This window comes from Thamnophis elegans, chromosome 14 (assembly GCF_009769535.1).
Source record: "Thamnophis elegans isolate rThaEle1 chromosome 14, rThaEle1.pri, whole genome shotgun sequence".
NCBI lineage: Eukaryota > Metazoa > Chordata > Lepidosauria > Squamata > Colubridae > Thamnophis > Thamnophis elegans.
In genome coordinates this window covers 36,484,276-36,511,783 of record NC_045554.1, presented here as the reverse complement: position 1 = coordinate 36,511,783, position 27,508 = coordinate 36,484,276, and the positions used below count along the sequence as shown (strand labels likewise).

The 27,508-nt window shown below is 43.2% G+C and overlaps 1 protein-coding gene across 1 annotated transcript; it reads left to right on the top strand.

Annotated features, from left to right (window-relative positions):
- On the top strand, positions 1–27,508 carry PSKH1 (protein serine kinase H1). The gene is made up of 3 exons (XM_032230920.1): positions 1–81; positions 2,160–3,181; positions 21,969–27,508. The coding sequence occupies exons 2-3, from the start codon at positions 2,261–2,263 to the stop codon at positions 22,284–22,286; spliced, it is 1,239 nt and encodes a 412-aa protein (XP_032086811.1). The 5' UTR covers positions 1–81; positions 2,160–2,260; the 3' UTR covers positions 22,287–27,508.

Here is a 27,508-nt window from a genome sequence, read left to right as displayed (position 1 = left end):
GTCATGACGGCCGCGCCAGGCCAGGCCAGAACCTCCTGTGGGCTTGGGCTGGACCCGGCGCCCCACCGGCCGCGGGTTGAGGTGAGTCCGTTCGGGACAGCCCGGCGAGTTCCGGTCCTCGCCCCGCTCCTCTTTCTCTGCCTGGCCTCGACGGGGCTGGGATGGGAGGCCTCGGTCCTCCCGGGCCTGCGCTTGTTTTCCACCTGGTCCGCATGCCAGGCCCGTTTTCGATCGCCCCCTGCGAGCGCGCCTGAGGAGTCTGGGCCTCCGTCAGGCTTCTTCTTCTCCCCCGGGCAGAGTTTGTCCATGCCAGGCAGCGAGGGGTCTGGGAAACGCAGCGCCGCCTTTGGACAGCTGGTTGCCCCCCAGCCCGTTGTTGTTTGGGGTCCCAGGACCCATAATTCCCAGTTGGCATGTTATCCCAACCCATCTGCAAAAGAAATACTTAAGGAAGCTGAGATATGACGTGGTGTAGGGTTTCCTGCCTTAGCAGGGGGTTGGACTAGAAGACCTTCAAAGTCCCTTCCAACTCTGTTATTCTATATAGAGCTTCAGTGGGCTGGATAGGAAATATCAGTAAAGGAGAAAGGTGAGGTCCCCACTGGGGGACAAAAAAGACTAGATTTGCTCTCTCTCTTTTTAGATATAGAAATCCTATATATTTTTATACAAAATGTTCTACAGGGGGCATCTACTCGCAGCAAGACTGACAAAAATGTTTAGTAACCTGTTTACAAAATGCTGGAAATGCAATCAGTCCCCAGGCACATACTATCACATGTGGTGGGTGTGCAGCAAAACAAGAAAATACTGGGAGAAATTATGTAATTGGCTGGAAGAGATAACTAAACAGAATATAGATTCAATGCCGGAATGATATCTGTTGGGAATAATAACAGAGGGTTACAATAAAGGGACCTTATATTTAGCTTTGCATATACTAACAGCAGCAAGGATTATATTAGCCAAATACTGGAAAAATGAAAACACTCCACCAGACAATGAAGTAATTCGGAAAATTTTAGAATGTGCTGAAATGGATAGGTGAACTTTTAAAATTAAGGATAAAGAAGACTTCAGAATATTACCTGACATGGAACAGTTTATATGAGTGGGTAGAGACAATGGGTAGGAATTAGGGTGGGGGGGGGGAGAGACTATGAATGTATTAAAATAGAGATTGTTTTTAACTATAAGTATGATAACCTATAAAATGTAAATAGGCCAAGATATAAGAAAACCCAGTTTTAAATTATTTGGTTATACTATTACAATTATATTTAATACCCCTGTTATCATATAATAATTACATTATCATATGTTAATATTTACCATGATTTTTTTTTATTCTGCTCTTTGTGTAACTGACATATCCTGTATTCATTCATTCTCTCTCTTTCTCTCTCTCTCTCACTCACTCTCTCTCTCTCTCTCTCTCTCTCACACACACACACACACACAGAGATATCCTATATTTTAGTAATAGGCATCTGCCCCAAGCATCTCCCCCATCCTTTCATCTAGCCTGATCTTTTAAACAGCTAGCAGTCAGCTGAAGTAGCCTGCAATATTGCACTCTAAACACTGTGCCACCTCAGCTCTGAAACGCTAATGCTTTCTAGTAATAGAAACCGGGTATTATCCAATTACAACATTTTTGATATTTCTAAAAAGTTCCTGATGTTTGAATTGAGAGACCGCCTACTGCCAATTACCTCCACTAGGCCGATACGATCCCATAGATTAGGCCTCCTCCGAATTCCATCAGCCGGCCAATGTCGGCTGGCAACTACCCGGAGGAGAGCCTTCTCGGTGGCTGCTCCGACCCTCTGGAACGAACTCCCCGTGGAGATCCGGACCCTCACCACCCTCCAGACCTTCCGCGTAGCCCTTAAGTCCTGGCTGTCCCAACAGGCCTGGGGCTAAAGATTTCAACCCCACTCGAATTGTATGACTGTTGTGTTTTTAATGATGTATTGTTTTTATGTCTGTGACTCGTTTGTCCTCCCTCCCCTTGAGTTGTGAGCCGCCCTGAGTCCCCCCAGGGAAAAGGGCGGCATACAAATAAAGCATCTCAATCTCAATCTCAATCTCAATTAAGCTGTAAATGCAGGAAATATAACTGAGCCAACTCACTGACTATTTTTCTTTCTTTTCAGCATCATCTTGGAACGTTGCAATGGTTGGAATTGTTCCAGGCATGGTTGCTGTGGTGCTATCCTGGGAGACCATATTGATGGATGACTAGTACCATTCAGTGATGGGCTGTGGGACTAGTAAAGTCCTTCCCGAGCCTCCCAAGGATGTTCAATTGGATCTTGTTAAAAAGGTCGAGCCCTACACTGGTTATAAAACGGACATATATAAACATTTCATCAAAGGTGATGGAGATGCCATCAAGTCTGCTATTCCTTCTCCTCCGTGTCACACCAATCCGTATGTGGAACAGCAGGAGCCCCGCAAGAACAGAGTGGCAAAGTACCGTGCCAAATTTGACCCCCGAGTGACAGCCAAGTACGACATCAAAGCTCTGATTGGCCGGGGTAGCTTTAGTCGGGTGGTACGAGTGGAGCACAAAGCTACCAAGCAACCTTACGCAATCAAGTTGATAGAGACCAAATACCGCGAGGGGAGAGAAGTATGCGAATCGGAGCTGTGCGTGCTACGCCGAGTGCGGCACACCAACATCATCCAGCTCATCGAAGTTTTCGAGACTCAGGAGCGTGTCTACATGGTCATGGAGCTGGCCACCGGAGGCGAACTGTTCGATCGGATTATTGCCAAAGGGTCTTTCACGGAAAGAGATGCCACCCGAGTGCTACAGATGGTATTGGATGGAGTTAAATATTTGCATACATTGGGCATAACTCATAGAGACTTGAAGCCAGAGAACTTGCTCTACTATCACCCAGGTATGGACTCTAAAATCATGATCACCGATTTTGGACTGGCGAGTGCTCGGAAGAAAGGAGATGACTGCTTAATGAAGACGACCTGTGGGACCCCGGAGTACATTGCCCCAGAGATCTTGATCAGGAAGCCTTACACTAACTCTGTGGACATGTGGGCGCTCGGGGTGATCTCGTACATCCTACTAAGTGGGACTATGCCTTTTGAGGATGATAACCGCACCCGCTTGTATCGGCAAATTCTGAAAGGAAAATACAGCTACTCGGGGGAGGTGAGTAAAGGGATGATGATGATGTGTTATGATGAGAATGTGACAGAAGAGAAATAAACACACACATACACACACTCCATGTAATTATAACTAATACTTCTAAGGGTGTGTGGCAGTGGCCTCATAACTGGAGGTCCAATTCACCTATCCAGGCTATCACCTCTGGCGTTGCTTCATGCACATCTAGGGAACCAGGGAATGCACATTGTGGGCAATCTTGCACAATATGTTTAATGGTTTGTATATCACCACCACACTCGCAACAAGGGGAATCTTTCCATCCCCACTGATACAGGGAAAAGGCACTTCTTCCAGTATCAAACCTAATTAAAGGAAATAAAAGAATGGCAAAAGACTATAATGTTATTGCAGTGCCGTCTTCAATATTTGAATCACTTCTCAAAGAGGATAATCTGATTTTTGTGAATTACTCTGCTCTGAAAAGTGGATCTATTGTAGGAATATGCCTGTTGCTAGGGAATGGCCCAAAGTGCTGCAGTGTGACCTTACCAGAAAAGTAATGATAGAAGAAACTTTTAGCACTGCACAGCTGTAATAGCAATAGCACTTATATATCACTTCACAGTGCTTTACAGCCCTCTCTAAGCGATTTATAGAATCAGCATATTGCCCCCAACAATAATGTTCTTAATACTCCACCAGTCAAATATGGATAAGTACTATTTCTTAATTTGACCTGTCGTTTCTCTATGTATGTTTTGTTGGGTTATGTCATGCAGACATCTTTTATAGATGACCTCCAGTTTCTCTTGAGAATGGTAACTTGAATTAATATATGTTGACTTGTAAATGCTTTTGATGAGACTTAAATCCTAATTCCATCAGATGTATATCAAAAAGGCAAAGCTGCAGTGTCTTGCCAAAGCTGTTTGATTATTGAGTTTGTCTCTCTTAGATTCAAGAGCTGACTTTTCTCACTACCTGTATTTGCACATAACAACAACAACAAGAGTTTTGGTGCATGACTCTTTGCAAACCTAAGTGGAGCCTCAGATTTCTTTACTGTCCATTTCCTTCTCTTCCGGCCTGAGAGTCAGAAGAATTATGTACAACTTAATTTAGCTGTCCACATTTCTTGTTTCTAAATCAAAACATGATTTAAAACAAAGGATTAGTTACTGGCTTTCTTAGCAGTTGGCAAAACATGATTCTTGTTTAATTCACAATAACCAGCCAAGAATGGAAGAAAGATAAACACAATCTATTAAGAGTCTTTCTTTTAGCATGCACAAAGCTGAATACCCCCCCCCCCCTGTTCTCCCATATTTTCAAAGAATTGTCTGCAGATTATACTAAATTCTGGTTTAGCGCTACATAAAATTAGGCATAACACTTAATATCTTTCAAAGGATTATTGTTTGCTTGTTCCCAGCATCTTTCCTATTTTGTGTTGCAGAGTTAACTTCAATGCACTTGTCCCAAAAGTGCTTTCTCAAGAGGCAGCTGGACTTTCTGTTTTTTTCTTTTTCTTCATTTTTTCTTTTTCTTTCTCTTTTTTTTCTTAAAAGAAAAAAAAACAGAAAGTCCAGTTGCTCTTGAAAAATCTTGACCTGAATGGCTGAGAATCTCCATGTGCACTTTTTGTGAGGAAAAGAATTCAGGAGGTTGAGTTCTTCTGTCAAAGAAGTATTTCAACAGCAAGGACCTTTCTCCTTTTCCACTCTTTCAAACCCAGTGCCTTTTCAAAACTGAGGCTGGGCTCAATTTCGTAACTAAAATAGCTGAGAGGCCGTTGACAGCGAAAAGAAAGTCGACAAGAAAAATCTGACGCCAGCTACAGGTAGCCCTCGACTTAGGACCACAATTGAGCTGAACATTTCTGTTGCTAAGTGAGGCAGTTGCTTAGTGAATTTTGCCCCATGTTACGAACTTTCTTGCCACAGTCGTTAAAGGAATCCCTGGAGTTGTTAAGTATGAGTCAATTGCCAAGCGGCCAAATTTTAATCACGTGGCCATGGGGAGGCTGCAACGGTCGTAAGGATGAGAAGTTTGTGACTTTGAATGGTCACTAAATGAACTGTTGTAAGTCGAGGACTACCTGTATTGCAGTTGCTGCCTGCCAGTACAGCAGCAGGTGTCTTCCTTATGTGGTTCCATTCTGTTTTCCAGAGGCTATTAAGCGATCAATGGCCACGCTACTCTAATAACTCATTCAGGTTCTGCTGACTTCAACTGCTCTAATTATTATTCTTTGCCTCCTGGATGATGTATAGTTGATGACCAAGAAGGGAAATTTAATGCAGTTTGGAGAGACACTCGAAACACTTCTGATGATGTTAGCTTCCTGCGTTACAGGGCTGATCAGAGCAGGATCAGCTCAATTTATCTGTTAGGAACTAATTGTGTTTTTCCCTGCACTCTGCAGCTTCTTTGCTTTATCAGGGCTTATTTAAATAAGCAGAAGGCTTTGTTTTGCCGTATAAAATGGAAATAAAAATCGGGATACACAGCAGAAAACGCTCCTTCTGATGTGTCTGGTGATTCCAGATGAGAAGTCAAATGATTTGATATATCCCATTGTTCTGCTCACTTATGGTTGATAAAGAAAAACTCCAGCTAAAAGTATCCCCCAAATTACCTGCCTGCATCTTTGACTAATTTATGAATGGGGCCACATCACAGGAAGCGATGGGAGAAGAAGGCATCCGTGTTTTACATTTTTTATGTGCAGGTTTTAAATATGTACTTTTAAATTTTCATGTATTTCACACCTCAGAAATAGCAGGACATGATGCTGTTAATCTTCTCAAACCATCCGAGCAGCCGGTTTTTGTTTTTATAGTTAACACTTAGACCGTCCTTAGATTTCCCCCCAAAGCTCAGCAATAAATCTTTGTTTGGGAACTTGGATAGGTAGGTTGCTTGTATTGCAAGGTACAAGAAGCCTTAATGACAATAAGCTGCTGTACAATACTCTTTAAAATTCTTGAAAGAGTTTCTTTCTCCTATCTTTACATGGCAATAGACTTCTGCCCACTTGTTTCTCAGCCTTGCCTCCAGGGATGGGAAATTTAGCAAGGGGTTCTCTGGCATGGCCTAGTCGGCCTCCTCCACCACAGTGTGGGGAGGAACGTTTTTGCCCTCCCTGGGCTCTGGAGGCTTTATTTGAGCCTCCGGGAGGGCAAAAAAGGTCTCCCCAAACTCCGGAAGCCCTCTGAAGTCTGGAAATGGGCACATTTCTGGGCTTCCAAACTTCCAGGAGGCCTGTTTTTTGCCCTCCGTGAGTCTCCGCACACGCCCTGCGCTTACCTGCACCCAAAACGGGTTGCGTCGGGACTCCTGGGAGGAGTGGGGCAGGGTCGGCAGGGCCAGCCAGGGGTGGGATTTGGGGTTCTCCAAACTGTACATAATCTTAGCTAGAGGTTATCCCGAACCCCTGTGAATCTCCAGCAGCCCATCCCTGGTTGCCTCCTATTTTGATAACATCTGCTCTAAGGTTTGTTAGTTCCCGGCCCTCCCAGCTTCACAATTGCACAAAATGTTTTCAATGCATGCCAACGCTCAATACGTTCTACCTGTTACCAAGGGCAGATGGAACTTTAGTAGCAAGGCTGCAGTTATTTCCACAGTTTCCTAATTGAAGCGCTCCCGTGCATTGCTCTGTTATGTCATCCTCCAGGATATTCCATTCTGTTCAGTCATCTCATTGTAGGTTTTTCCTTTTCTAATTAACGCAAAGTATTGTGTGGTTTTCTCATTAGAATGCGATTATGAGCTTTTTTTCCCCCTTCTCATGTCTGCAGACCTTAAATTCCCTCTGTGCTTGGTCATATGCCCCTGTCGAAGCTCAGTGACTGCGGTGGTTCTAGCTGTCTTTTGTCTGTCTACTTCTCACTTGCAAAAGCAAAAGTTGGTTGACAAGCACGCATGGAGCCCAAGATTGTCTGGAAAGGCCCTGTATTTTAGAAGACTATTAAGGTTAGAGAGGCCTGGTTTCAGGTCTCAGGAAATATGAAACTCATTGGCCGACCTTGAAGAGTCCCTTCAAGTAGTCCTCGACAGGGATCAGAAAGGAAAAATGCTACCCAGGCAATGGAAATGTTTATTGCTAAGATATGGAGCAACACACAGGCAGAACACAATTGAATTTGCACATGCAGGTAATCCTCGACTTGCAACAGTTCATTTAGTGACTGCTCAAAATTAAATGGCACTGAATAAAGTGACATGACCATTTACATTCAGATACTTAGTAATTGATTCGTATTTATGACGGTCACAGTGTCCCAGAGTTATGTGATCTCCTTTTGCGACCTTCTGACAAGCAAAGTCAATGGGGAAACCAGAGTCACTTAACAACCAGGTTACTAATTGCAGTGATTCACTTAGCAAATGTGGCGAGAAAACCCGTAAAATGAAGCAAACTCACTTAACCAGTTTCCCACTTAGTGACATAAATTTTGGGCTCAGTTGTGGTTGTAAGTTGAGGACTACCTGCATTAAACCTTGCCAGTTCCTTGACTCTTTTTTTACATAAATATTTTTATTGTACTTTTTTTTTTATAATACAATTCCAGTTTTGCAACGGCAATGTCCTGGCTGTATCCAGTCCTTTTTGAGTATATATAGTTTTGTACACCCTGGTTATAACCAATATTCTCTTAATCATACATTTATAGTCTCTTTTAAATACATAATGTTGAACGTCATAGTTGTAGGCATTATTTTCATAAATGTACCTTAACATTCTCTATATATATTAATCTCTCTCCTTTCCCCTCTCTACTTTCTTCTCTTCCTTCTCCTCTCCCCTCTTCTCTCTCCTCTTCTCCTTTTCTCTCTCCTACTCCTCTTGTCCATTTCCTTCTCTCCTTTCCCTCTCTACTTCTTCAGTTCCTTGGCTCTTTTTTAATAATGATATTTAGAGGAAAATGCTGTGAATAATGCATTAAGCTTAGAAGGCGAAATAAAGCAAACACATTGGTCCTGCCTTTCCTTTTCATTCAGGATTTGTTTTTTCTGTATTGCTAAAAACTGAAAAGGGAAGAAAGCCTATCTGGAATGTTTCTCAGGGTAGAGACGAAGTAAAGCAAAATGCAGTTTGTAAACTTTCCCCCATCATTTGAAAGGTAGAGGATGCACCATCTGCCTGGAAGAGTGGCTGAAATTTGTCATTTACATTTGTCAACTTGCCTGGGAAAACGGTCCAACAGCGTCCCTCCCTCCCTGTTGCTTTGTGACTCACATCAGCTTTTAATTTCTAACGAATAGCACTTCCACTTGATACAAAGTTTAATGCACCTTGACGCAGAACACACTTCAGAAAGGTTTGATGCGGATGTTGCCTTGAACACACTGTGGTGCGTCACTGATGAAGTATTGACTTACTCGTTGGTGTAATGCACAAATGTTAAAATTTGTAGAAAAGATTAAATACTGTGAGGGAGGCTGCCTTAAACATCTTACATAAATTGTGCCCCTTTTGATAATTGTAGTCTTAAATTGTGAGACTGGATTAGGTTTTTTAGTATTCCAGTTTTCTTCTAGATCAGAAGTGGAGAATTCTGGCCCTTTTATGATTTGTGGACTTTCAGCTCTCAGAATTCCTGAGCAGTGTGTTTGGCTCAGGAATTCTGGGAATTGAAGTCCACAAGTCTTAAAATGTCCATGTTTCCCCATCTTTGTGCTAGATGCCTAAGGTGTCTTAGATGGAGGTTTCCTCTCATTTTACATTAATAGCAACAACTCTGTTTATTACTAAGCTGAAATTCACTCTTTGAGATTTAATGATTGAGAATGGGGTGAAATCTGGGGCGCAGTGTTTAGAATGCAGAACTGCAAGCTACTTCTGCTGACTGCCGGCTGCCTGCAATTTGGCAGTTCGAATCCCATCTCAGGCTCAAGGTTGACTCAGCCTCCCATCCTTCCGAGGTGGGTAAAATGAGGTCCCAGATTGTTGGGGGCAAGAGGCTGACTCTGTAAACCGCTTAGAGGGGGCTGAAAAGCAGGGGTGGGATTCTACCGCGCCAGTTCGGGCAAACCGGATTGCGCCGATAATCAGATGGGGGCCACCCATCTCCCTGCGCTACTTTCCTACCTTCTCAGCTGATTCGTGTGGCAGAGTGGATTGCCACGCCTCAGCTGTGTTACTCCCCAGCAGTAACGCGGAAGTGAAGATTTCTTTAAACTTTGCGCGCTCACACGCAAAGCACACCATCACTGAAGTGGTTGTTAAACCGGCAGGATCCCACCACTGCTGTAAAGCGGTATATAAATCTAAGTGCTATTGCTACCTGTTCTAACCTGACTGCTTTCTCACAATGCCCCTTCCCCTGTAAGATACTTTTAATTCTGGATTGAGAAACAATTATTGCAGGTCTGGTTGGTTTCCAATTCCTAGCAGCCAGCAATCAGTGTGATGGAGGTTGGAGTCCAGCAGGAGTTGTAGGGCCTTTAATTTCTACCCCTCATTAGTGTTACAGATACTTAGCACCGAGGCTCAATTTTCAAGTGCATGCAAGAATGAAGAAACAAATCCATGAAAATCTTGGATGGAAAGGAGACTACAATATTCTTACTCTTTAAGAGGACCTTAAGAGCGGTCCTACCCTTTCTTAGAAGAGAAATCCATTTACCAAGGAATGTGTTTTTGCATCAGAGAGATTGAGCCAGTGATGGTGAGGCTTCATGTAACCTCAAGGGGCTCTGTTGAAAAGGCAGAGTGTTCTTCCTTTTTTATTTCATTTTTTTTTTTAAAAAAAAGAGAAATATTGAATGGAGCTTGAAATAAGATGCTTCCATCCCTGAGGTCAGCCTGACAAATGCACACTCTGAAACTCTCTTTTCTTTTCTCCCCCCTGTTCTTCGCTCTTTCCCCCTACCCTTAATGCAGCTGTCCAGCTGACAACTTAATGTACCTAGAGTTTGCTCCCTTTTGTGCTGATCTGATTGCCTCAGCTCTGTGGCCAGATGTGATGCAGTGGGCAGAAATGTTCACAGAAGTACAGATTCATTTGGCATTTGCTCTCTTTCAAAGTTGAAATGGCCACGGGCCTCTTTGCTTGCAACCTTGACTATACTGTAGCTAATCAGAAGCCTCGTACGCAAGATGTTGCGGTGAAAATAGAGAGGGGTGTATTTGGGCTAATAACCTTTGTGGACTTGAATTTTGCCCACTGCGTATTGACCACGAGAACATAGACTATTTGATTGTGATTAAAGTCATTTATTTTATTTTCAACTGCTTAGATTCAGGTTGATGTACCTGGAAAAATAGACACAGACTGGATGGTGTCAGGAAAATTGTTTATTATTTCTCTACTTGATTTTTGTAGCGGTATGGTAGAATGCAGATTAGACTCAGAGAAGGAAGAGGAGAATACCCAACCACTACAGAAAAGATATTCGTATTCTAAGAAAGTAGAAAGTGTGAAAAAAACCAACTCTTTCTTGATTGGGTTAGATGTAAATTGAAGCCTAGAGAAGCTCTGACAGGCTTTCAGGATTCTGTTACAGAATCTGTTATCCACAATTCAAGAATGCTTAGATTTCCTATTTCAAAGGATGGACACATTGTCTCTTAAAATTTATGCATCATAGAATCATATTGCTGGAAGGGATCTTGGAGGTCTTCTAGACGACCCCGTGCCCAAAACAGGACTCCTTATAAAATCCCAAATGGACGTTCACAGTTGGTCTCCCCATCTGATAAGTGTCTGCAAGTTTCTTTTTTTCCAACCTAGTGTCAAATTGTTCTTGAAGCTTGCAGCATTTATCTTTGAAAAATGTGAATATTGTGGCTTTCATTCAAATTTTGGAATCTTGGGAATATTTTGATGTACCATATTTTTCGGAGTATAAGATGCACCTTCCCCCCACTAAAATAGGGTGAAAATTTGGGTGCGTCTTATACGCTGAATGTAACCCCATTTACCTGCCATCCCCAACCCTTTGGCCTCTGCCTCCCAGCAATTTACTTGTGGGAGCTTGCCAAGGCTTCAATAAGCTATAGCAATCCCTGCAGGCTATTAACAGCTGATAATGGAGAGAAATTGAAAGTGAAACTTGCTGTTTGCTCCACATGGCAAATTGCTGGGAGGGGGATTTTTTTTCCCTTGTGCTAATCAGGCTGTTTGCTGCAAGGAGGTAAGTCAACAACTATAAATGCCTATAGAATGTTCAAATTATTAGACTTATTTTTTAAAGACTGCTTTATTATTGTTCTAGACAATTTAACAAAACGAAGAAGCTTTTTAAAATAAATGCTTGTTCTCAAGAGGCCCAGTGCTATTGTTTTAAAAAGTGCTATTCTTTTAAATAGCAGAGAATAACTATACTTCCAAAAAGCACATCACTTTTAATAGCATCTGTACAAGTATAGTCTGAAATCTAACACTACGAACAGTGTATATTGTCTGTACTGTTTGTTGCAAGGAGGCAAATTGCTGGGAGGCAGAGACAGATATTTTCCCCTTGTTTTCCTCCCCAAAATCGAGGTGCGTCTTGTACTTCGGAGCATCTTATACTCCGAAAAATACGTTTCTAATAGCTTTTGTCATTTTTTCATTTGTATGAAGTATGTACTAAGTTTGTTGAAAAGCACTGGAGCAAGATGACCATGTCAAAAGTCATTTCATTACCCTTCCAGTATTTGGCAATGATTTCTTGGAGAAACAGAAGACAAAGAAAAAGGTGTCTTATAAAAATGAGTTCATGAAATTGCATATAGAACCGCAAAAATAGATTTATCTCCCTCCCTCCATTCATATCTCTGTCTTGTCTGTGTCTATGTCTTTCTCTTTCTCTTTCTCTCTCTCTCTCTCTTTCCCTCTTTGTCTCCTTCTCTCTCTTTTCTCTTTCTTTCTTTCTTTCTTTCTTTCTTTCTTTCTTTCTTTCTTTCTTTCTTTCTTTCTTTCTTTCTTTCTTTCATCTCCTTGATTGTTCCAGCATATCGACCATTTGTTCAGGGTCATCCTTTTGCATCTCCTTTACCACACACCCCACCTCCAGTCCATCACACCTGGTACATAGGTTTCAGTCTACCCCACCCTAGCTGGTGTCAATGGGTGACTTTGTCTCTTATCCCTTCCTTTCCTGGGAGAGTGCCAGGACTGGGTTTAGAGACATGTTTCCCAATTAAGGCTGTTTTGCTTTTTGGACTTGAATGCTTTTCTGGGGGATTGTCAGGCGTCTTCTGAAACCGATCAGTGTCGATTGGTAAAATTGTGCACGTAGCTGATTGTGCGGAGGAGGCTTCCAGTTGTTAGTTTTTAGGAACACCTGCTGCTGCTGTTGCATTCACTAGCTGGGCTGTATAAATGCAAGATGAATGAGTTGTATTGACACAAGCCTGCAGATTACATAGCAAGTGCACAGAACTTCCATCCCTACAGTGGAAATCAATGTTTTGAGATACTTCAGGTGATCAATTTAGAAGTTATTTGGTAGCTGTTGGAAAATGAGCTTAGCAAAGACTAAGGAAGTTCCAAGTTGTTACAAATTGGATCATAAATAGTACTGAAGGATTCATTCAGCTTCATCACTTTTTAGTGCGAGAAAACTGTATTTATACAATAAGGTATAGGTAAATCGCATATATGTGCTAATCTTCCTGACTGTAGGGGGCGGTGCTCATCTCTGTTTCAAAGCTGAAGAGCCAGCGCTGTCCAAAGACGTATCCATGGTCATGTGGCCGGCATGACTAAATGCCGAAGGCACACAGAACGCTGTTACCTCCCCACCAAAGGTGGTCCCTAGTTTTCTACTTGCATTTTTACATGTTTTCAAACTGCTAGGTTGGCGGAAGCTGGGACAAGTAACGGGAGCTCACTCCGTTATGTGGCACTAGGGATTCGAACCGCCGAACTGCCGACCTTTCTGATCGACAAGCTCAGCGTCTTAGCCCCTGCGCCACCGGGTCCCTATTTATTTTTATTTGTACAATAAAAGAGACCAAATTTTTATTTACTGATCCAAGTTATTATCTTTTCAGTTCCTGAGAAAGAGAAAAGAAAATTTGAAAACTTTCCAGGTTGAAAATTTCTGCATGTTCTTCCATTGTGTGGGAAAAGGGTGATTACTGTAACTGTCAAACGTTTGTTACCAAGAAAATGAAACTGCTAGATGCATTGGGTCTTAAAAACAAATGCATTTAGTTGTAGAAACATCAAGGAATGCCCTGCGTCCTCTCCCCTAAGGAAGTTCATCTAATGAGACCAAGAAGAGGAGCCTTCTCTATGGTAGCTCCCTCCCTGTGGGACTTCATCCCCAAAGAAATAAGATTGACCCCCATTTTAGCCCTCTTTCACAAGGACTGGTTTTGCCCGTGGAACCCAGAGTGTGATGGAGCCACTCAAGTGGCTTGTTTGATTGATTGTTGTTGCAGGGGTTGGGGTGAGGTAGTGGAGCTTATATCTCTTCATTATTTTTTATATAATATTTTTTTAATCTTTGAAAGCCACCCAAAGTTTAAGGATGATGAGTTGGGTAGCCGTATAAATTTTCTTAAATAAATATCCTAATCTTTCCTCCCTTTTAATACATATGGTTGGAGAATTCTTTTGAGAAAATCTCATTTTGGTTTGTTTGGCTGTTAAAACATTCACAGACTAATAAGAGTGGCACACACACACACATACACACACACACACACACAGAGAGAGAGAGAGAGAGAGAGAGAGAGAACTGTGCAAAGGTTTTAGGCAGGTGTGAAAAAATGCTGTAAACGAATGTTTTCAGAAATATAAATAATGATTGTTTATTTCTGTCAATTTTCAAAATGCAAAGTGAGCGAACAAAAGAAAAATCTAAATCAAATCAATATTTGGTGTGACCACCCTTTGCCTTCAAAACAGCAGCAATTCTCATAGGTACACTTGCACGAAGTCTTTGAAGGAACTCGGCTGATAGGTTGTTCCAAACATCTTGGAGAACTAACCACAGATCTTCTGTGGATGTAGGCTTTCTCACATCCTTCCGTCTCTTCATGTAATCCCAGACACACTCAATGATGTTGAGATCAGGGCTCGGGGGGGGGGGGGGGCATGCCATCACTTCCAGTACTTCTTGTTCTTCTTTACGCTGAAGATAGTTCTTAATGACTTTGGCCGTATGTTTGGGGTCGTTGTCCTGCTGCGGAATAAATTTGGGGCCAATCATACGCCTCCCTGATGGTACTGCATGATGGATATGTATCTGCCTGTATTTCTCAGCATTGAGAACACCATTAAACCTGACCAAATCTCCAACTCCATTTGCAGAAATGCAGCCCCAAACTTTCAAGAACCTCCACCATGCTTCACTGTTGCCTGCAGACATTATTGTAGTGCTCTCCAGCCCTTTGACAAACAAACTGCCTTCTGCTACAGCCAAATATTTCAAATTCTGACTCATCAGTCCAGAGCACCTGCTGCCATTTTTCTGCACCCCAGTTCCTATGTTTTCGTGCATACTTTAGTCGCTTGGCCTTGTTCCCACGTCGGAGGTATGGCTTTTTGGCGGCAACTCTTCCATGAAGACCACTTCTGGCCAGACTTCTCCGGACAGTAAATGGGTGTACCTGGGTCCCACTGGTTTCTGCCAGTTCTGAGCTGATGGCACTGCTGGACATCTTCCGATTTCGAAGGGCAATAAGCTTGATGTGTCTTTCATCTGCTGCACTAAATTTCCTTGGCCGACCACGACTGCGTCTATGATCCTCAACATTGTCCGTTTCTTTGTGCTTCTTCAAAATAGCTTGAACAGCACATCTTGAAACCCCAGTCTGCTTTGAAATCTTTGTCTGGGAGAGGCCTTATTAATGTAGTATAACTACCTTGTGTCTTGTTGCTGTGCTCAATCTTGCCATGACATGAAACTCATCTTGGTAGCAGAGTTTGGCTGTTCCTCATCCAGTTTTAAGCAGTTAGCAGTTATAGCAGTTAGACTTATATACCGCTTCATAGGGCTTTCAGCCCTCTCTAAGCGGTTTACAGAGTCAGCATATTGCCCCCAACAACAATCTGGGTCCTCATTTTTACCCACCTCGGAAGGATGGAAGGCTGAGTCAACCCTGAGCCGGTGAGATTTGAACAGCCGAACTGCAGAACTGCAGTCAGCTGAAGTAGCCTGCAGTGCTGCATTTAACCACTGCCTCCTATACAGTTGTTTCTGTTTCAGTTCTTGACTGGATGTCAACCTATGTGTGACGTTGATGATCATTAGCACCTGTTTGGTATAATTGGTTGATCTTACCCCTGATTATAATCCTACAAAATCCCGGACTTTGTTCAAGTGTACTTATGAGAATTGCTGCTTTTTTGAAGGCAAAGGGTGGTCACACCAAATATTGATTTGATTTAGATTTTTCTTTTGTTCTCTCACTTTGTATTTTGAAAATTGACAGAAATAAACAATCGTTATTTATATTTCTGAAAGCATTCTTTGTTTGCAGCATTTTTTCACACCTGCCTAAAACTTTTGCACAGTACTATATATTTTATATAAATATATATAAAACCCATTCTGGATGATGTTGCCAAGTGAATTATACTATAGATCAGGGGTCTTCAAACTTGTTGACTTTAAGACAAGTTTGGAGACCCCTGCTATAGATTGTTTCTTTAAATGATTGTGACAATTTTGGATGTTTAATACGGCTACTCTACAGCATGGTCCTTTATTTATTTCCAAATATATGTATTGTTAAAAGTGAGCTGAGCAAAATGGATACGGGACTCATTAGAAGAGAGTGCCTGAGAAGCCCCTGTAAATATCTGCTATAGCTTCAAAATGCTCTGGGCAGTACATCACCCAATTTCTCCTTGTTTAGCTTGCTAAGTCTTTTGCTGACAACGGCCATTTCACTGGCAATCTGTTACTTAGCAGTATTTATTCCTTTTCTCCGGTGTGCAGAACACGAATATTGCTTGTTTCAGTCGGCTCAATATATTTAAGCCTGTGCTTTCCCCAAAGGCCTGAGTCTATACTTGGGACTCCTTGAGCTGTCCAATCACACAAACTGAAATAGAGCAGCAATTTCTTGAAGCTCTACTCCAGGGGTATCCATCTCAATTTCATTGAGGGCCGCATCGGGGGTGTGGGTGCCTTCAGCGTCCTGGGTGCTCTACCAGCAAAATGGGCTCCTGAGCTCCTTTTTCCAGCTGCAATGATCTCCTGCAACCCTCTGCCAGTGAAAATGTAGCTTGGGGTTGCCATGCATAGCCCTCCCGAGCTCTGTTTCCAGCTGTGTCAGCCTCCTGCAACCTTCTGCCAGTGAAAATGTAGCTTGGGGTTGCCGTGCATAGCCCTCCCAAGCTCTGTTTCCGGCTGTGACTGATGTTTGATGTTGATGTTGATGTTTATTGGTCTTATATGCTGCCCACTCCCGAAGGACTCCGGGCGGCTTACAATAAACAAGGGAAGGGGATAAATAAACAAAACAACACTTTAAAATACACAACAGTCACAGTTTCCGTGGGGCTGGATATTTCGAAAGCCCCCCGGCCTGTTGGAGCAGCCAGGACTTAACGGCTTTGCGGAAGGCCGGGAAGGTAGTAAGGGTCCGGATCTCCACGGGGAGGTCGTTCCAAAGGGCTGGAGCTATAACAGAGAAGGCTCTCCCCCGGGGAGTTGCCAGCCGACATTGGCTGGCAGATGGAATCCGGAGAAGACCTAACCTGTGAGATCTAATCGGTCTATGGGAGGTAATCTGCCTCCTGCAACCCTCTGCCAATGAAAATGTCGCTTGGGGTTGCCGTGCATAGCCCTCCCAAGCTCTGTTTCCAGCTGTGACAGCCTCCTGCAACCTCTGCCAGTGAAAATATAGCTTGGCAGGGAGAGGGGGGTTGCATGTGGCCCTCCTGAGCTCCGTTTTCACTGGCAGAAGCACTGCAAGCCAGTCCTTCACTGTTTCCAGGGCAGCCCTGCGGGACAGATCTAAGCACCCCGCAGGCCGGATCTGCTCCCCCAGGCCCTGCTCTACTCTGTTCCATGTGGTACTGTAAATGTATCGTGTTTCCCCGAAAATAAGGCGGGGTCTTATTTTCTTTTGACCCCCCCATGTTGCTTGGGCCTTATTATCGGGGGGGGCTTATTACTTTGGGGTTGACAAGCCTGACAGTATGTACCACTGGTTCCATTTATATCTTATCCTTTGTTAGAAAGTCAAGGCAGCATGCATACCCTTCACTCCCAGTTTTATCTACATACAGCAATCATGTGAAGTGGATCAGGTTGACAGAGAAAGACTGGACAGGAGTTCAAGCTATCCGGGATGATCACAGAACAGCAAATCCTTCCTGTTTTCAATATTCAGTCAACCTTAAACTTTGCTCCTAAGTTGTAATTTCCCACTAAGCCATTCAAAAGCGTCTTTGAAATGGTGAAAAGAGGTTCTGATAGGTGTTGATGGAACCTTCCCCCCTACCCCACCCCCGCTAAAAGGACAAGCGGAAAGAAAACAATTAGCTATTATTTTTTTATTTAGAAAATTTATATTGCCCCCCCACTCACTCAGTGACTCTTGGCGGCTTACAAAAAAATAAAAACCCAACATACAACAATAAAAGCAATAACCCCCTGATATGTACACACACACACACCCTCCGCGACAGCAGTCAGTCACCTGATGGCCTTCATCCCTCTCTAGGTTCCTCAAACCCATTGGCCAAACCTTGCATTTTAAAGAAGATACATTAAAAAAAGAAGACAGAAGAGTAAAATAGAAGTGAATTAACCAAGGATTTAGGGGTGTCATAGAGGTTAGAATTTCTAGGATATCATTCTTGGATTGTGAATAACTAAATGGATACATTCCTGTTCTGACCCCCCTCCTCCATCCAGGAACGAAAGCTGAAACCATCGTAAATGAGAAGGTTTCTTTTAATCAGTCAAGACTCTTGTTGGCTGCAAGCCACATAAACAAAGAGATAAGCACTCTGGCAGCAAGTCCTACAAAACTTGGCAGCAATGCAAACAAACTCTGGCAGCAATCCAGCCTGCCAAGTTTGTTTCTTGTTAGTCCTTAACGCTGACTTCTGCAGAAAGGCGTGGCACAAGCAGTCTCTTTTATAATCAGGAGAGGATCTTAATGAGCATCAGCTGAGCATAATCACCTCTTGTAATTACGCCGTTGTTCTTGACGCCAAGTAGCCCTTCGACGGCATGCATCCCAGAACAACTCACAGGTGTTTTCTGGATCACTCACTCTTGTCTCCTCCCCACTGATCCAAGGCTCTGGCGCCACCTGGTGGCCAACCAGTCTCTCCTCGCCCTGCTCGGAGTCGGGACCCTGTCCAGGGTCCTCCACCTCCTCCAGGGCCGACTCATAAGACCCCTCGCTGTCGGAGTCTGGCGGCAGCTCCAACAGCTCCTGCCGGGCCACAACACATTCCATTGTTTTTGAAAAACTGGAAATAGCCCTTCAGGAAATCACTATGAAGCTTTAACCAAAGCATGACTATTGGGAACAATGACCAACCACAGTATAAATCTGAGTTCCCAGCACCACTTGAATTATTGCGACTCTTGTTTTGTTTTTAACTTGTTTTGTATTTTGTATTCCCCCCCCCCCCCCCACTTTGTTTGTTAGCCGCCCTGAGTCCCTCGGGAATAGCGCGGAATATAAATGGAATAAACAAACAAACAAACAAATCACCAGGCAAAATAATTACTTTCAAGCCTCCTCTCTCCTTGGTGCTTGGGTTTGCTATTGGAGCGGTATCTCCACACAAAAGCCCACGAAGGAGGCTCTGAATGTCTATAGCAACAGCTATGGATTTTGTCTATTGCTGCAGTTACCTGCGGAGTCCCATTTAGCTCTACCTCTATTGCTGCTGCTTGCTTGTTCTACTGGTTGAGCTTGGAACAATAAAGAGGAAGAAAGAAGTCAATCTGGGGGAAATTGGAATTCCAGCTGAATGGAACTTTATGTCAAATATACAAATATTGTAGCACATTTCTTTCCCTGCGGATTTTACCTGCTCCAGACTAAAATGGATTAAACCCGTTGATGACTAGATGCCATGCTACACCTAGTTAGGCAAGGATAAATTGGCACTGAATAACCTGTGGTTCTGCTTTTGGAACCAAAACCTTTGCCTTGGCAAAGGATTTGACGTCCTTTCGCGCTGCCGTTGTTAAGTGAATTAGAGCGGTTCGTAAGTTAGTAACCCGATTGTTAAGTGAATCTGGCTTCCTGCCTTGACTTTGCTTGTCAGAAGGTTGCAAAAGGGGAATCACGTGACCACAGGACACTGCAACCTTCATAAATATGAAGCAGTTGTCAAGCGTCCGAATGGGAGTCATGTGTGACCATGGAGATGCTGCAGCAGTATACGTGTGAAAAATGGTCTTAAGTCACTTTTTTCCAGTGTTGTTGTAACTTTGAATGGTCACTAAATGAAGAGTTGTAAGTCGAGGACTACCTGTATAATCCTTTCCAGTACAGTAGCTAAATGAATGTCAATACCGAGAACATTTTTGAATTCTACGCTTTAGATCAGGGGTCTCCAACCTTGGCAACTGTGGACTTCAACTCCCAGAATTTCTCAGCCAGTTTTGTTGGCTGAGGAATTCTGAGAATTGAAGTCCACAAGTTTTAAAGTTGCCAAGGTTGGAGACCCTTGTTTTAGATCATCCAAGCAATCATTAGTGTTGGGTCTGATTTGGTTTAGGACTCAGTTGGGGGGGGGGGAGATAAGCCCACCCTCTTTCCTGTCCATGAACTTGTTGTATACCAATCATCTTTTTTTCCTTGCTTTGACATTTAAGTGATACCTTAAGAATTGAGTTCAAACGCAGGTTTTTAACATTGCATCCAATGTAACTCTCCTTGAGCAAATACTGAAAAAAATTATTATAAAGAAGTAATATCAAGCTCATGAAATTGAGATTCTGCGGCCAGCATTCCACGTTATTCTCATTTCATCCTAGGAAATGAAAGTGATCATTTTAATGGGTGGTAGGCAAAGAAGCTAGTAAGCTCGTTTCACTTCTAACCTTAATAGGGGTGTATATGTCAGTCTGTCTGTATGTGTGTGTGTGTGTGTGTGTGTGTGTGTGTGTATATATATATATATATATATATATATATATATATATATATATATATATTTCTTCAGAAGGGTAGCTTAATTAAATCAAGCCAAAGATACATACTGTACAGCAGGTGAAGCCTCCAGCAAAATAAACAGATCAATAAACCAATTTGTGTTTGCTGACTAGAAGAGATTTCTAATTACTAGTGCTCTCTGCTTACCATTTCAGAAGGTGGCAGAGTAATTGAAAGGATAAGAAATCCAATTCCTTGTTGTTGGAGAATTTGTTCCTGTTTAGCGCCCCTTAACTGAGCTGGTAATGCTGACTCGCTTGTCAGATTGAAGGTGATAATTTATTGCTGCCTGTCTCAGTTCCTCATTCAGGAATTGCTTCACATTATGGTTAAAATAATACTGGTTGCTTAAATTGTTAAAACAACATTGAAACATTAACCTTGATTATTTGATGATGATAATTAGCATTTTTAAATTTAACATTCTAGCAGTATGTGAGCTTCACCTAACACCTATTTCTAACTACAAACACGGTCCTTTTTTTGTTTTTATTTTATTTAGGTACAAAATCTAAATCAGGGGTGTCAAACTCAAGGCCCAGGGGCCAATCCGGCCTGAAGGGTACTTAGATCCGGCCCGTGGGGCCCCCTTGGAAACAGTGAAGAACCGGCCCGTGGTGTTTCTGCCAGTAAAAACAGGCTCCCAAGTACGCAGCCCTCCTGAGCTCCGTTTTCACTGGCAGAGAGTTGCAGGAGGCAGTGGCAGCCGAAAACGGTGCTCAGGAGCCTGTTTCCGCTAGCAGAGTGCTCAGACCACCACCAGTGCCCCCAATAGGAGTGACGTCAAGCTGGACATGCCCCCTGGCCATGCCCCCCCCCAGGGTCAGACACAACCCTGATGCAACCTCCAATGAAATCAAGTTTGACCCTCCTGATCTAGATGAAACCAATTATTTTGGATATCACTGAAATGCCCATAATACATTATTACTGTGATGCCCATTATAGTTAATCAAATGATAGATAATAGTTGTGCTTCAGCATAGGTTCTACACAAATGTGAAATTACAGTAGCCTGATGGTACTTTGTACTCCTTTTCCTCTTGGCATTGATTGTGCTGGAAACAAATTTGTGCTATAAATAAACAAAACCAGTTTCCAGCTCCAGTAGTATAAATTGGGTATGCATCTAATTAGCCAGTGAATTCTGTCTGGAAGGAACATTGAGAGACCACAGTAGATATTTAAAAAATCTGTCTAATCCTCTAATCTCAGGGGTTATTGAATATCCGTTGATACTATAGTGCAGAGGTGTCAAACTCACGATGTCATGTTGTCGTCATGTGACATATCACGACTTTTCCCCCTTTGCTAAACCAGGGGCGGGCGTGGCCAGATACCCATTACTTTGGTAGGGAAAATCCAACGTAAAGTCAGAGTTGGAAGTCCACAGACAAAAGAATCTTTAGGTAGAGCAAATGATGGGGTGCTTGCAAGTGCAAAGGAGAAATCACCCTATTTAAAGAAAAACAGGTTTGTTTGCTTATTGCCAACTTTAATAGCAATAGCAATTAAATTTATATACTGCCCCATAGTGCTTTGGGCTGTTTACAATGTCAGCCTATTGCCCCCAAAATCCGGGTCCTCATTTTACTGACTTTGGAAGGATGGAAGGCTGAGTCAAGCTTGAACTGGTCAGGATCGAACTGCTGGCATTGGGCAGAATCAGCCTGCAATACTGCATTCCAACCACAATTTAATGTTTTCCCCGTCCCTTTGTTTCTCCTTCATTTTCAGCCCTGGCCCAGCGTGTCCAATCTTGGTAAAGATTTCATTGACCGCCTGCTCACGGTGGACCCTGGCGACCGGATGACAGCACTTCAAGCCTTAAAGCATCCCTGGGTGGTGAGCATGGCGGCCTCTTCTTCCATGAAGAACCTGCACCGCTCCATCTCTCAGAACCTCCTCAAGAGGGCGTCATCTCGTTGCCAAAGCACCAAATCAGCTCAGTCTACCCGTTCCAGCCGTTCCACCAAATCCAACAAGTCCCGCCGAGTGCGGGAGAGGGAACTGCGAGAACTGAATTTGCGGTACCAGCAACAGTACAACGGCTGACAGCTCCCCGAGAGACGATCTCGCTTCCTTCTTTTTGTCACTGGGGTAGGGGGCCCACGAAGTGCTCCAGCTGCCTTATTTCTTCTCTGAAAGTTCAGTCCCTGTGTCTGTCTTTCTGTTTGGAAAGAAATGGAGATTTGTGGGGACATTGACGCCTTGGGGGGAAAATGCCCTACCTGGGCAGGGTCAGTACAGTATCTCTGCTGTGGTGGGAAATGAGGAAAATCCGTTTTGGGCCTTCCCTGGGTCAAGTCCTGAGCTGATGGTCTGAAATACTGGAAACACGTGGAAAAGAAAATGCTTACTCCATTTTAAAATCCTTGCTATCACTGCTTATTTAATGACGAAGGTCAGTTGTTGTTATTGTTGTTGGCACAGTGTCCAATGGTTGGGAGATTTAGAAGGCAGTCCTCTCTGCCAACTTACCTGGAGATAAGCTTGATTAAATTAAGGGGGCGACTTCTGTGTAGATACATACAGAAGTACACACTAGGCTCACTTGCTTAAGATCTGGAATCACCCGGAGTTCAAAGCATTTCCGAGAGTGCACAAACGTACAATCAGTTTTCTTTACCAGCGTGACCTCTTGGACTGTGCTAAACAATTTTTTTTCTAGAGATTCTCTTAACATTTAATGTCTCTGTGTTGAGGGGGGATGTTCTCTACATCTGGGCTAACATTTAGCTGGAAATGGCTTGGAATGAGTTTTGTTCTTCTTTCTTGCCTCTTTCGTGTTTTGTGGCATTGCTTTGAACTTCAATTTGTTTTTGTTTTTTTCCACTTAATGTTGGGATGAATTATTATAATCCCAGTTGTCATTCCAAGCCTGCCAAATTTGTAGGATGTGGTTCCGCATTCCACATTCCCAGAGAACTGGAAGAACCTTAAGAACTTTGTCTTCCAACATCATACCCTACTATAGATGTCCTGTTACAATGACAGAATGAGCAGTAGAAATCTCTCATCAAATGTTGTGGTTGAAGTTTCACTGTTGTGTCTGCCCATAGAATGTGCAGAGAGTACAGTTTAGAATCGTTAACTTGCGTAGTTTAATGAGATCCACAAATATTCTACACCGCAAAGACCCCGAAGGATTAACCCACTTAAAAAAAAAAAATTGCACGGTTGCAAACGAAGAGTCCGGAACCAAAAGCAATAATCCTGCCATAGCCATTTTTAAAATAAAGTCAGGTGAAGCAATGCGAACGATTATAACAAGAAATTTGCACATTATCAACATGCATCTGCAAAATCATTAACCAACTTGAAGGAGAGTTGAGTTCTTCTATCCTTGTTTAAGCCTGATATAATTATACAGCCAAAGGAAGTGTGGGAATTTTGACGACAGCATTAATCCTTTTAATTTCAAACAGCGTGGAGAAAATGCATCTCCCTGCGCATACAAAGCTAGCACATCAGGGAGTAGGAGGGAGCCTTCAGAGGCACTAAATCTTCATTAGCAAAAAGATGATTTGCCAAACGTGGGGATTGATTCAAAGTGGTACCCCTCCCCTTCCCCTTGCATGGTGAAGTGGTCCAATGAATTCTGCTACCTCATTCTGGGCATAGGAAGACTCTTGTGAGAAGCCAAGGCTGCTCAAAAGACCATCTGGAGTTTCCGAGTAGTTGATCCTAGCTTTGAAAATAACCATCCAGAGCGATGCCTTTAATTCTCGATGTCAGCCCAAAGCATATTTAGTTGACCTAGTCCTCTTGATCATTTTCTGTCCTTTTTTTCCAGTTTGGAATTGTGGCCAAGACAGCTATAAAAAAGTGCCTTTTTATCAGAAACCATCTCCTCATACCCTCTGGCAGATCCTTTTTAGAAATGTAACTGTCTCAAAACTAACACAGATGTCTTGAACGATAATTAGCTGGCAGTTTAAAGTTTAGCATTTCTTCAGACTTGATATTTAAGGGCTTTTATCATGTTGGGCAGTTAAAATGACACTGAATTTTATGAGCCTTATGAGCCTAAAGATAAGTTTTACTCTAGTGAGTGATGATTCTAGAAGAGTCCCTGGAGCTAAATTTTTTACATCCCCTTGAGCATGTGTTACTCTACTTTTGATTTCTCTCTACTCCTGTACTAAGCAAACCTTGTGTAGAATTGGTTTCTCAGGCCAGGGTGCCATCTAGTGGTTCAGGATATTCTTGCCTGTCGGGTCAATTAGTTGCAAACATCTAATAACACATGACTTCGTATCCTGTCATTGTTTACTGTACCATAATTGGCATACCTTGATTCATATTTTGATAGCCGTTGAGCCATACCAAATTTCCCATTGGCATTTGTGCATCAAAGGTGCTTCTTCAAGAGGCCACTGGATAAAGAAAGCCCAGTTGCCTCTTGAAAAAGCACCTTTGGGACAACCATGACCAGGATGTCTGAGAATCTCCATAGACATTGGCCTTTGCGGATTTCTTTGACTCTTCAGAAGATTCTGAGGTCTGCGGTAGAGATTTCTTTAACTCTTCTTTGCTCCATTCCTTCTGGGTAATAAGAAGAGGACAATTTGAGAGAGAGAGTCACCGCTTTTCACCCCCTGGTTGTCCATGGAGATCAGTACCATCTAAGCACAGAAGCAAAAAAAAACTTCCATGAAGGATGGCTAAGTGTAGTCTGCTGGCCTGCTATAATGATAAGCAAATCATTCACAAAGTGGAGTTTTTGTTTTTAAGTCTATGCCATAATTTCTAAGACAAGGAAAAAAAAATATGTTTATCCTGGTTGCAGCATAACTGTTCATCCATGCTTCTTCCTCCTCTCCTGCTCCAATTCAATTTGGGGCTTAGCTGCTGTTGATTTATGATATGTACGCAATAACGACCATTGAATATTCTCCTGACCTTGAGATTAGGTTGTGCCCAGTACCCATGCCTCCTTTTCTCACTCTTGGAAATACCTAAACTATTGTAAATATACTGGAACTTAGCAATACTGTGTTGAAAAGTACAATTAGTTTGAAATCCATCTGTGCCTTGGAGAGGAAGAATGGAAAGTTGGGGTTACATTCTAACAATGGGACTCTGAAGACGTCATGTATATCGGCTGCTGTGGTGGAATACTTGGCCCCCAGAATCTTTGCTGCGGCCCCCATACCACCGGGCCAGGCTGGTTCAGTAGGCTTTGTTGCTGGGTCATCTCCAATCCCGTGGTGACCATCACCCCAGCTGGTCTGGCCCAATGCATAAGGCTATGGGCCGAACTGCTCCGTGCTGAGTGAAAGGAGGTGGACACGCCACTCAGTGGCGCTGTGGCTTCTTGGCCCAGGAAGGTGAACGTAGGCTGGGCCAAGGTCCATCTGGGCTGCTCGGTGCCAAGGGGTTGAATGGCGCTGCCGACGCTGAGTTGGCCAAACTGCTCCAGGAGGCCAGCTAGCATTTGGCTACGTGAAGGTGGCAGGAATCCCCATTCCCTGGCGTTCTTGTGGGGCATCCGAGGATCGAGGCCTGTCCCGCTTAGCTTCCATCCATCTGGGGTTCCAACAGCATCACCCCAGTCATCATCTCCAGGAGTGGTGTAGTTCCCACAGCTTTGCCCTGCAGGGTCAGGTCCAGTTGCACGACCCGCTCAGATACCAGCACTTTGGGCCGGGCACCCAGCTGATGCTCCCTTTCTGCCGCTTCTGCTTCCAGCACCCGCTCGGGAAGGGTGGTAGATGGTCTTCACATAAACGGTTGAACCATCTCCTGTGGCTCCCTCCGTGGTGCTCTAGATTAGAAGTGACTTCTGGCCCACATTTTGCCGTTAGAAATATATTCTTTTTATGTCTTGCATTTGAGCATCAGTGGGACCTTTTATGCCAGTCTCTTCCTGGCGCTTTCTAAGGGCTCGTTGGACTATAGCCATGCTTACCCAAGGGCTGGCATCAAGAAGTGTCATCGTATTACTGCCGAGTAGGAAGAAGCATGAGATCTTTTTCTAGGGCAGTGATTAAAAGAAGGCCGTCTGGAGCCAAGCATCTATGTATTCCACAGTGTCAGGATATTTAGCTTTTATCAGGCATTCTTATTGTCTGCCTTTAAACTGCCAACGCTTTTTTTGAATCCAGGAACTCTTGCACTTTATCCTGTCCCGATAATTTAATATTTCCTATGAGCCACATTTTTCAACAGTTCCCATCATTTCATACGAAGCACAAATCCCAGTGCTTCCCAACATTTCCCCAAGAGTCACAAAACAGTGCTTGAATGTTTCTGGCTCTTTAACGACTTTTATTCTCCAGTGGAAGAGAATTCAAATATGGAGATGTTACTGTGACCGTATGGTAATTCACAAGCCAGTCAGAGCTGCGTTTCATGTGAAATTATTGCCAGCAAGAGACTCCTGTCCCAATCTTCCTCTGCTTACTAGCCCCATGGTGCACCAACATGGATTTCCCCGTGACTGGTGGAGATGACAGGAGGTCATCTTAAGCAGTCCTTCTGTGTCTGCCATAATGCCTAGGTTGGCCTTTAAACATTTATCTCATAAATGACCAGGATTGTTGTCTGTGGAAGTTTCAGCTTTGATGAGTAAATAGGAGGTGAAAATGGAATTAAAGTAGTTTTGTATTCTTCCGTGGTTTTGTAAACAGAATTCAGCAGCTGGAGAACGTCAAGAAAACGCATTTGGGGAATAGGATCAGTTGCATAAATCCACACCAGTCATTTTGCCAATACTTTCAAACAGTTGCCTTTATCTCAAGATGGATTTAAGTGCCATATAAAGGCCTTTATTTAAACCACTCAGTCATTATTCTTGGAAACCTAGGCCTACATTAGTTACAAGGAGTTCACAGTCCAAAGAACCTCTCTGCTGATGATGCACCCTTAGTAAGTCCAGACTGGTTTCCTTTCTCTCCGTGTTGTGTTACAAATAACTTTTGAAACACAGTGTGTCAAAGGAAGTCTGATGTAACACAAGGGACTCTTGTGTTCAAAAGAGGGGAAAAACCATTACAAATCTCAGCGACCATTTTTGAACTACTGGATGATTTTGGGCTTCATCTGATGTCACAGAAGCAGAAACAATGCTATAAAAAAATAGGAAATTCACCCTTGTTGCCTGCTCTGCTTTTAATTTTTCTCGGTTTGGTTCAGCAAGCCACCTATTTCCAAACCATTTATCTTAGGGAGGAGGTCCTATAGATTAACTGAAATCCTAGATCCGTGATGGTGAATCTATGACACGCGTGCCCAAAGTGGCACACAAAGCCATGTCGCCTGGCACGCGCAGC

Coding starts and splice junctions, on each gene's coding strand:
- PSKH1 (XM_032230920.1), top strand. CDS start 2,261: ATGGGCTGTGGGACTAGTAAAGTCCTTCCCGAGCCTCCCAAGGATGTT. Junction 3,182..21,968: donor AATACAGCTACTCGGGGGAG/GTGAGTAAAGGG, acceptor CTTCATTTTCAG/CCCTGGCCCAGCGTGTCCAA.